This window comes from Arachis ipaensis, chromosome B1 (assembly GCF_059453495.1).
Source record: "Arachis ipaensis isolate K30076 ecotype BB chromosome B1, ASM5945349v1, whole genome shotgun sequence".
In the NCBI taxonomy this organism is placed as follows: Eukaryota; Viridiplantae; Streptophyta; class Magnoliopsida; order Fabales; family Fabaceae; genus Arachis; species Arachis ipaensis.
The window spans coordinates 137,873,863-137,885,246 of record NC_142436.1 but is presented as its reverse complement, the minus strand read 5'-3'; the positions used below and the strand labels follow the sequence as shown (position 1 = coordinate 137,885,246).

The 11,384-nt window shown below is 36.1% G+C and overlaps 1 protein-coding gene across 1 annotated transcript; it reads right to left on the bottom strand.

Moving 5' to 3' along the window:
- Positions 1–269: 269 nt before the first annotated feature.
- Positions 270–4,903, bottom strand: LOC107635848 (nucleic acid binding/RNA binding protein). Its single transcript, XM_016339407.3, has 8 exons — positions 4,717–4,903; positions 3,732–3,800; positions 2,892–3,011; positions 2,579–2,661; positions 2,386–2,461; positions 2,020–2,205; positions 1,591–1,719; positions 270–947 (listed from the first exon to the last, which is right to left on the bottom strand). The coding sequence occupies exons 1-8, from the start codon at positions 4,789–4,791 to the stop codon at positions 786–788; spliced, it is 900 nt and encodes a 299-aa protein (XP_016194893.1). The 5' UTR covers positions 4,792–4,903; the 3' UTR covers positions 270–785.
- Positions 4,904–11,384: the final 6,481 nt, after the last annotated feature.

The following is an 11,384-nucleotide window of genomic DNA, read 5'->3' as shown; positions in this document are numbered from 1 at the left end:
GTTGACTCTTAGTTCTCAAATTAGTATCTCCCGAAACTATTAGGAGCAAAAGATTGAAAGCTTACCAATGAAAAATAGTAAGCATTAGAGATATGACAAACCATCGAAGGACTCATAGCTCGGGATCTTGTTTCTAATACATATTATTATTATCAATTTGCTTGATGTTGTAATGATCATTTAAATTTTACGCATTCTGAATTTTAAGTTGCTCCGAGATAGTTACCATGACTACGAAATTAAGTTAAAGTTGAATTCTAATAACTTACATTGTTCAAGTATATACTCGATTAACTTATATTGGAAATGCAAATATGAATATTCAAGTTGCCGAAATCATCTCAACCTAGCCTAGACAGAGCGACCAGGCAAGTTTCCAATGGCCAAACAGAACAATTTTGTGCCACGAGTCAGGTCACTCCACACATTAAGATCCAACTAGTTAAGTATAACATTGTACTTGAGACAACTTAGGTTAACCAGATAACCGAGTCAACTAAACCAAAAGGCAATTCACCTCCATTTCCCCAAATAGACCAATCGAGCAAGTGGTTCACACATCAATACACATCTATCTAAGATCAGCTAACCAACGTCAAGCTAGACAATGAAATTAGCATCAAGATAGATTAACGTTGATGATAAGGAAATGATCTTAGAACAGTTTCAAAGCAGAGTGGATTTACTTGATAAAATGAGTCTAATTGGGGTTGTGGCATCAATGACTTCCTTTGGGAATGGTTTGAACATTCTACATACAGTTGCAAGGCCAATGGCTGCATAACCTATTCATCGCTCTCAACTGTCCCATCCTTGAGATGAAAATGTTTCTCTCTCTTCTGGAACTCGGTCAAACCTTTCCCGCTACCAGTCACACCAACCTTTCCGTGAGGATCATCAGGAGACTTGAAAATACTCTCCCGTTTTCTTCCAGAGAAGAAACCAATCTGTAAGCAACGCCAAGAAAACAATTCATGCAAGCATTAAGAACAACAAAAGTATATTCAATATAAAGATGATTTGACCATACAATTAAAATGAGAACATGTCAGTGGAGAATTTAACTTGCAATGGACCTCCTAACCTCAGCCAATTCAAGCTGCTCTCTCTCTAGTCTCTCCCCTCCCCCGCGCTCTTTTTTTTTTTTTTCCTTCTTTATATACAAGAGCTAACCTAGTAATATGAACAAAAGCTAACATCCTCAAAAGCATTGATGATTTTTTTTCTTTTTTTGGTAGCAAACATTTAGGTTATTGGGTTTGCAATTGAAGGGACAACTTTCTAGTTTCTAGCGAACATTTATGATATTGCTATTAGGTTTTTAGTTTGCTAGAGTAAAACAATGCATAGGACAAGAGTTTGCCATATCAAGCAGGCTAATCTTATCCAATAAACCATATTAGTAATGTCAGCTCCGCGGTTCATTTTTTATCAACAATAAAAATATTGATTATATTCCTTACATGAAAGCTATCAATATAGGCACAAGGATACAACACAATCTAAAGCCATGAAATAATAATAATAATAATAATAATAATAATAATAATAATAATAACTAAGATACAAATTAACAAAATTGAGTAGTACCTTCTTTGCCTTTCCTTTGGTTGACTGAAACTGCTGCCAAGCATTTTGGCGCTTATTTTGTGTGACTTCAAGTTGCTCCATCCGCATCTTTGACTTAAAGGCATGTATTTTCTTGCGTTTGGAAGCTTTCTGTTATATTTAAGTCAGCATTCAGCAAAGGCATAATCAAAAGCACTCTAGCTAATTGAGCAGACAAACTTGGATAAAATAACAACTTCAGAGACACTCAAGTGTCTTTGTCATCCAGAAAATAATTATCAGAAGTGGCAGAGAGAGCAAGAGACAAACTCAAGACTATCTAGATAGCAAAAGCGGTTTAGTCAAACACTCCCATTAATACTGGCAACAAGCATTCTATGTATAGAAACTAATAAATTTTATAGATAAGGGGGAAACATTAGGAAATGATAATCTTATTTAATAACTCACCACATCCTCAGGGTCATCCGGTTCTATACGAAGCTTTGCCGGTAAACTTCGTGACTGGACATCGATAGTTGCCGCCTGTGCAATTTTCCGTTTGATAGCCTGCTTTGTAGCTTCAGCAACTCGCTCAGCTTCTAACAAAGCATCGACAGTACCCTCTTGAATTGGCCTTATATTCGCAGGATCCACCTGCACATAAGCAACTGCCATCAACACAAGATACCTAGCTTGAGAATGAATAAGCTGAAAACAATATTTTAGAATGTAATTATAAAGGGCAAATAGAAAAGGAATCTCTATAAACAAGAATACAGTTAGTGAAATCTAATATTGGGATCATTTATGTAACAAAGTACTTTAGAAACACACCTCTTCTTTGTTTCCCCAGTTGTCATAGGAAACAAAATAACCATTTGGTGTATATGCCTCTATTGTTGCTTCATACCTGGCCAATTATTTTACAAAATATTAAACATAAATAAAAACAATAGATAAATGAAATGGAAAGTAAAATGCATATAAATAAATGGACAAACAGAAAGAAATTAATTGCTGAATATACCATTCCCCGTCTTCACTCCAAACAGCCTGAACTTTACTGCCAATAGGATATTTATCTTGATGATCATAACTGATCTCCCGCTCCTAAGAGTGAAATAACAAAAGCAGTTAATTATGATCATGAGAAAAATATTGCATTTAAATAATTTCAATCATTTGAAATGAGCACTTGCTCATATAATCTCAAACCAACAAGGGGCTGTTAAGTACAGCTGTGAAAGCAAAGTAGCTTAAGCTTTAAAGACAATATACAATATGCTACACCATTCAGATTCACAGTTTCACTGACAGTCAGGATAACAAATAAGACATACCACTTCATTATCCTTAGGTTTTGACAAAGTAGAAGGTGCACTAGCATTTGGACCAGCATCTGAACCACATATTTCATTTTGCTTAGCAGTTGCAAGGAGTTCTTCCGTCAAAGCAATCACCTGTGTCACACAATTTTAGGCCACCGTCCAATTCAGTAAACCAAATACTTTTCAGAAATTTGGTGCATCATAAGCCAAATTAATGTCAAAATTCTAACTTAGAATCTCAGTGTGAACATCTCATATCAGGTGAGGGGGGAAATCATGCTGGACATCACGACACAGAGCACACCTGCAAAGAACCAAGATAGAAGTGATGTGTATTTTGATGAGGTTCACATTTGCTTTTGGTAGATAGATCTAATTTCCTTTTGTTTTTTGTTTTTAAATTTCCCATGCTCCTCAAGATCTGCAATTTTAACTAAACTATAACAGTACTTCACTTTGAAACAGAACACTATCTCACCTTTTTAAACTAACAAAGGAGGACAAATCTGAACAAAGGCCACTAGAGTTTCATTGGTTGAAAACTTAAAACAAAATGAGATGCAAAGAAAGCTTAGCTGTCCATACATCAGTCGCTCATGCCTTTATGGAAGCTAGGTAAGAAGGTAGAGATCTGCTTTCTTAAGAAACAATCATTTATTAATTCAGATTTTTTCCCCCTAAAGGAGGATGAGCAATAAGAAAATCAGGTCGACACAATATCTTCAGATGAATCAATGATTCAATGAATAACAAGGGGAAAAAAACGGAAGAGAGAGGGGGGGGGGGGAGAGGAGGGAATGCACAGCTCACAGATATGAAAAGACAGAAGTAAAACATATGATAAAGCCATACCTCATTAAGCTCCCTTTCCATGTCCACATACTCAGAATTTCCAGGCTCATCTTTTAAAAGTTGTCTAACCTGATCCACATATGAAGGAGAAAAGCAATAAACAAGTTAATTTTCATATCAGGGAATGCTGAGATTTAATGAGGGAACAAACTATGTTCATGACATTGATACTGTAAGGGGCAATAATGGCAGTCATAAACTATCCTTTGAAAAGCAATGAAAGTAATAATGTCTTTTTTCTTGACAGGAATACAAGTGATAATTTTAGATAGATACAAAAACCACATAGGGCATATTCAACAACAAGAATAAATATTTTCTCAATAGGCAGGGTCAACTGCATAGATAAAATGATGTCATCATATCCTATTGTAGACGAGCCATTTTCTAGAACCCAAGATTTTAACTATAATTTTCCTTGGTCTACCTCTACTTCAAGGTTCCAACTATTGAGAATTTGAGATACCCTCCATTGAATATACTATTCTTTATTGAGTCTGAGACTTTTACAAGTCCCATTTGCATATAACCAAACATATAGATAAATTTATGTAGCCTCATATTTGAAGTTGCGTATCCAAGTGGAAACAAGCAGCAATGAAAGGACCTTACCATTCATTATTTTTTTTTTTAAGAAAACAAATAATAATAATGGAATTTTGGAAGTTGAGTCAGAAACTGTACTTGGTGCTGTTACAGCAGCTGAGCTGAAAAGAGCAGAAGAATTGGGTTTACCGGCACATGCAGAAGAATTGGGCATATTATTGCATACGAAATCCAAAAGAAACCCCTCTTATTGGATAGTGAAAAATTAATTCACACGCGAATATGCAAAATTGATTGTTACAGTAACGACAAAAGGCTAGGTCATCGTAGTGTTTAGGTATTAATCGGAATTGAAGCGAGAAAGTAAAAATGATGGAAAGAACAAATTGGTAAGAGAAAAACCCTAAGTTGGTTTGGGGTTGGAGGGTGGAGCAGTTACCTGGTGGAGTTGATCCTTGTAGGTGGAAAGATTGGAGGCTAACTCCTCTATGCTTACTTCCTCACCGCCTTGCATCGCGCTCTCTTTCTCTGCCACTACCACTTTCTTGAGTTTCTTCCGACTCCAACAATCACCGCAACCAGGAACGGAACAATTAATCAATTCACAAATACAAATCTAACGACTAAACCCTCTATTTTTATTTTTCTTTTGTTCTGGTCTTGAAATCCAAACCCACTTATATTGGGCTTTTATCAACCCAACTCAAATCATAACTAGCCCTCTCCCACTATCTATATGGGCAGATACAGGGTGACCGCTCATGACAAAAAAAAAAAAAAAAAGAGCTAAGGGATAATAGTTAGTTCATTTGAGAATTCAAATTTCGCCTTGTGTTACCAACAAATTTATCTTTAATATGTTGGACTAAGAAATTAGAAAACCAAAAAAAAAAAAGGAAACAAAAAAAATAATTTATTCGCTCTTTACTAAATAAAGAATGTTGTACTTATTCTTAATTAAATAAATCTTAATTTCTTATTGATTATATTTTGTATCAATAGATTATTTTAGAAGTTAGAATTTGCAAATTAGAGTTTAGGGGATTTTATTTTTTATTTATTTTTTACCTTTAATAGTAATTAAGTTAAGTTTCAAGAAGCTCTTTATTTTTTTTTTCGAAGCACATAGTATTTTTCCAATCTCTAAAAATTTTACATAAATTTTTATTCTCTAAAAATATCTGAAAATTAATCTCGTTACATAGATTAGTCCCTTTGTTGTGTTGAAAATTTTGTTAAAACCAAAGTGCCTTATCTAAATTTTGCTGAAATTAATTTGTACTAAAAAAAAATGTTGAATGTTGTCAAATTTATCGTTGGAGATTAGCGGCGGGTGTACCGGCAGATTTACCGGTAGATTTAGCAATAAATTCGTCAAATAAAAAATTACCGTCGAATTTGGTTTTCTAACAATAAATTCGTTGGTAATAATTGGAAGAAAAAAAATTGGTGCAATAATTACCGTCAGATTTAGGGGAAAAACAATCCGACAGTAAGGTAATTAAATGAAACGCGTCGTTTTGATCACAGGCCGTGCGTTATCAGTGGATTTATTTGATGCTAAATCGGCCGGTAAAATTGACTCTAAATTTGAATTTGAATCCTACCCTTCCATTTCTGCAACATCATCAACTTCATTTCTCTCCTCTTTTTCTTTCTCTTTTTCTCTCGCCGTCAGCTCCCATTACCACCATTTGCTGTCGTTTCGCCGCCATTAACCACTTCCCACGACTCCAACCATCGTCGCCGTCGAGAAACGTCCATCTGGAGCTTGTTTTTGCCAGGAGGATATTATTTCTCCCCTGCAAATTGCTGCCCCTGTTGTTCATCGCCACCGCTGCTTGCCTCCGTCAGGTGCAATGCTGGTATGATCTTCTCCATGCTCTTCTGCTGCTGGTTCCAGTTTAGGTTCGTAGTAGATCTATTAAGAGTGAAGTGCTTTGAATACTAGGGTTTTTGTTCTTACTTTTGCGTTTTGTGCTGTTAAAGTTGATTAATTCGCGAAATTCTCATTCTTACTATGTGGACTTAAGTGTGCACTGCTTCAGGATGTTGACTTTAGTTTTAGTTGATTTTAGTTTAGGTAGATTTAGTGGAGTAACCTTTCACCTATGACAATTTTAAAATGCTTGAAAGTAAAATGTTCATGCTATATAGAAATATAGGGAAATGGACTTGAATATTTCATGCACTGCTGATAACCGTTTGTTATCTGTGAATTTGATCAATCTAATATTTAAATTACGTAACCTTTTGAATAGGAGTATGCATGATCCGACCCGATTCGAAGACTCGGGCTAACCCCAAATATTTTAGGGGCTAATTTGGTGTGATTTTATCGGGTTTAGCGCCGGATAAAGGTCTCAAAAATAAATCCGATCATTATTTCGGGTCAGGTCCGGGTCAAGGCGAATTCGGCTTCACCCGACCCATGTGCACCCTAAGGGACTAAAAAAGATATATATGTTTTAAATTAATTTTAATATTATGTTATATTAATTATAAGCTTATTATTTTATTTTTAATCACATTTGTTGAAGTAGAAAATAGATCAAATAAGTATCAAATTAGAATTTATGGATAAATTTAAGTTCAAATATAGATATCAACTTTTCAGTAACAAGTTTTTTCTTTATAAATAAATGTCTTATAAATAAATTTCTTTATAAATTATTGTTAAAGCTTTAAAAACCCAGTTTAGACTCAGTATAGTTGTGGCTCAAAAATGTTTAAGTTTCATGAGTTTAGAACGGAATTATGATCTAAAAAATAGACTCGTATATTTAAGATTGAATATGAATCGAAACAAACTCAATTTCACCCATCTCATCAACACCTCTACTTTTGAAGCATAGGTACTCAATAATTACTATTAGTTTGATGTATTGTACGTTATAAATTAAAAATATGTTTGATTTCTAATGTTGCAGAGGAGGTTGGTGCGTTTGATGATGAAACTGATAATATTGTCGAAGGTGATGATGCATCGAACAAGGTAGTTAATTTTATGTTACTCTGCTTGTTTTGCTTATTCTAGAAAGATGACTGCCTTCTAATAGGTTTCCCCTTGTTTTAATGCTATTATCATAGTTGACCGTGTTTGCACTCTTTTAATGCTTGCTTATGATATTTTAAATTTTTGCTCTTGCAATGGCTTCATGAAAGGAATTGGGTCCATTGTTCTTATCATACGTGCAATTCAAATGAGTGGCTTTTAAATTAATAAAAGTAAATAATTGTTAATGATATTCATTTGCTAAGAGCTGATAACAAATCTTGGGATTTTGAAAAAATATTAGAATATCTTTTGTATGGCATTAGTTTCTCAAATGGTCAAGCAAAGATGTTCTGGTATTGAAGGCATACAAAGGACTGGGCAGTTTTTACTTTAGCTAGCAATAATAATATTCTGTTTTTGTTTTAAATGAAAGTTTAATACCATTAAAATTTGAGACTTTGACACTATTAAAATTTGTCATCAGATTTTAAAAGTGATCCTACGAACTATGAACTTAATTAGCTTTATTTAATTTTTCTCCCAATAGCATTATGATAATTTAGACGATAAATTTTGCATTATATTATTGAATTGATAACTTATATATTTGCACATAGATAAATAGCCATCGCACTAACTCATAATTCATATAAAGACAAGCGTTGCGATTACCGGCGGTGTCGGTGGCACACAGTTACATCTTTGGCAGTAGGTACTAAATTGTATGATTAATACTCTTGGAGTTAAGTTAAGTAAAAAATATTTGAGGATTGTTTGTTAAATATTTGTATTCGATTTTTTGTTGTGGTTTTACTTTTTCTATTCTATTAATAGAATACATGTTAGTTGTCTGAAATTGTATTTATTATTGTAAATATATTTAATCTATATTCCATATACATATATGTATAGTTCTTATAATTGTATATAGAATTGTAGATAGTTATAATTTTTGCTGATTGTATTTGAACTTTGAAGTATGTTAGACTTATACAAATAATATAAGTGAGTATATGTATAGAATAAAATTATATTGAAAAATTTTCAAAAAGTAAATTAAGGATTCGGTTCATTTTAAATGTGATTTTTTTATTTAATTAAATTCTCTTATTCTTTTAGACTTTTGATATTTGAACTTGTTTGTGAACTTTATTTTAACTAAAATTATAGATAAATTATTATAAAAAATTATAAAAGTTTAAATCTTATTAGTTTAAAAAATATTAAATTTAAATATATAAAAATATATATTAAATTTTTAAACAATTTTTTTTAAAAAATAAATTAGTTTACCGTTGGATTTACAAGGAAAAAAATCCGACGGTAACAATGTCCAAAATTTCGTTAATTAAAAGTTTATATACGCCGGTAATTAGCGGTGGACGGAAAAATTTGCCGGTAAATAATTACCGATGAGATTTATACTATTGAATTTATTCTGCTACTAAATATGACGGTAAACAAGTTACTAGCGAATCTTTTTAATAAATTTCCTGGTAAATCCAACGATATACGACGACTTTTTTATAGTGTTGGAGGTATATTTTTTATAATTGTTATTATCATGATTACCAACAGCAAATAAAATAAAATAAAAAATATATACCTGTTCATACCCTGACCCAATAATAAAGGCCCAGAACCAAGCGAAAGGCTTAATCCAAATGGTTGGGCCTCACCCAGTACCAATCTTCGTCTTAGAAAGTCGGTACTCGTCACGACTTGCTCTAAAGAAGTCGGGAACGAGGGTTAGCTGGCAGATAAGCACTCATTTGAATGAATAACTGCCCCTAGAATCTCTCTAACCACTTCCCCAAGCCATATCTTAACTTCCCTAAGATAAAGGGACGGTTAACACCCTAAAAAAGTGGCACTACTCCAACGGTGGTTATTGGTTCGCCACTATAAATACACTGACACTTCTCAGGTATCTCTAAGTCCCAATACTCTCTAGACCTGCTCACACCCTTGCTGACTTAAGCATTGGAGTGTCTTTGCAGGTACCACCCCCCATTCTTTCTCACGCACAAGTCGGACGGAGGGCACCGAGTTGCAGATCCGCTTGGAATCCTCCTCATCCATACGTTTGGGCCAACCAACGCCGTCCAGCCCACTAATCTCCGGTTACCCACCGTAACATTGGCGCCATTGCCGGGGACCCAAGAGATCAACCAGTGATGGCGGATAGATCCCCTGAAGAGGGTCATGTGGAGTCAGATTCTGAACAAGAGAATCTGGACACCGGAAACAAGGATGCAGACTTGACCCTTCACCAGGAAGCCAATGACCAACACAGGGAAGATACCTCCGGAATAAAAAATCCGAAGGTGAATTCTTCAGAAGGGCGCGAATCAGAGAAAGAGGGACCCTCCGATGCAACTGAGCTCATGGGATTAGTCTACAGTCGCCTCGAACAGTTAGAGCAGGAACGGGAGCGACAAAAGGAAACTGAAAAGAACCTAAAAGAGGAGATGGAGCGACGAAAAGAGTTAGAAAGAAAACTCTTAAAGTTAGAATCCTCCCTCAAAGGTCGGAACTCCCGAGACGAACGAGAAGAACCACCACTAGGAGGGGAGGATCCTTTCAGCGAGGAGATAATGAGGGCAAAGGTTCCAAGGAACTTCAAAAGCCCCGATATGGACCTCTATGACGGAACCACGGATCCAAAGCATCACTTAAGCAATTTCAAAAGTCGGATGTACCTAGCTGATGCTTCCGACGCTACGCGATGCAAAGCTTTCCCGACCACCCTATCGAAAGCAGCGATGAAGTGGTTCGACAGCCTACCTCCAAGCTCGATCACCAGTTTCAAAGACCTCTCAAGGAAGTTCTTGATGAGGTTCTCCATCCAGAAAGATAAAGTGAAACATGCACCAAGCCTCCTGGGAATAAAACAGGAGGTCGGAGAATCCTTACGAGCCTATATGGAAAGGTTCAATAAAGCATGTTTAGAGATTCAAGACCTGCCCACCGAGGCAGTCATAATGGGATTAGTCAATGGACTCAGAGAAGGTCCCTTCTCACAGTCCATATCAAAAAGACACCCCATCTCCTTAAGTGATGTACAAGAAAGAGCTGAAAAGTACATCAACATGGAGGAAAATGCCAAGTTGAGAGACCTGAGTTGGCGACCCGGGCACCTTCCCTCAGCAAAAGAGAGGGAGAGGGAAACCAAGAAAAAGGAAGAACTCGGTCTCGACAGACCAAGAAAATATCACTCTTATACTCCTCTGAAAGTTTCTATAGTGGATGTATACAGAGAGATTTGTAACACTGAAAGGTTACCACCCCCCAGACCCATTAAAAATAAAAAGGGGGGAGCCGCAGCGACTACTGTGAGTACCATAAAATATATGGCCACTCCACAAATGACTGCTACGACCTTAAAAATGTGATAGAAAAGCTGGCTAGAGAAGGTCGGCTTGACAGATATCTCATAGAAAGGTCGGACAGTCACGGCAAGAGAAAGCGAGACGATATGGATAGAAGAGACCCACCACTGCAGACTCCGGAGAGACATGTCCATATGATCTCAGGGGGATTCGCAGGAGGGGGACTCACCAAATCTTCTCGCAAAAGGCATCTCAAGAGAGTATACCAGGTCGGAGGAGAGTCATCCGACCTCCCTACTATTTCATTCACAAAAGAAGATGGGCAAGGAATAATCCCTGGACACGATGATCCAGTGGTAATAACTATGATCCTAGCAAATGCCCATCTCCACAGAACCCTAGTAGACCAAGGAAGCTCAGCGGACATCCTTTTTAAACCCGCTTTTGATAAACTAGGGTTGGATGAGAAAGAGTTGAGAGCTTACCCCGACACCTTATACGGATTAGGCGACACGCCAATAAAGCCACTGGGATTTTTGTCCCTCCACACCACTTTTGGAAAAGGGGAAAAATAAAAAACTCTGAGCATAGACTTCATAGTCATCGATGTAGAGTCAGCATATAATGCTTTAATCGGCAGAGCTACCCTTAATCGACTCGGAGCGGTGGTATCCACACCCCACCTTTGTATGAAATTTCCGACCTCAGCGGGGATAGCAACGGTAAGGGGGGACCAGAAATTGGCAAGAAAATGCTACAATGAAAGCTTAAACCTAA

Coding starts and splice junctions, on each gene's coding strand:
- LOC107635848 (XM_016339407.3), bottom strand. CDS start 4,791: ATGCAAGGCGGTGAGGAAGTAAGCATAGAGGAGTTAGCCTCCAATCTT. Junction 3,801..4,716: donor ACAAGGATCAACTCCACCAG/GTAACTGCTCCA, acceptor TATGTGGATCAG/GTTAGACAACTTTTAAAAGA. Junction 1,720..2,019: donor CGGATGACCCTGAGGATGTG/GTGAGTTATTAA, acceptor TAAATATAACAG/AAAGCTTCCAAACGCAAGAA.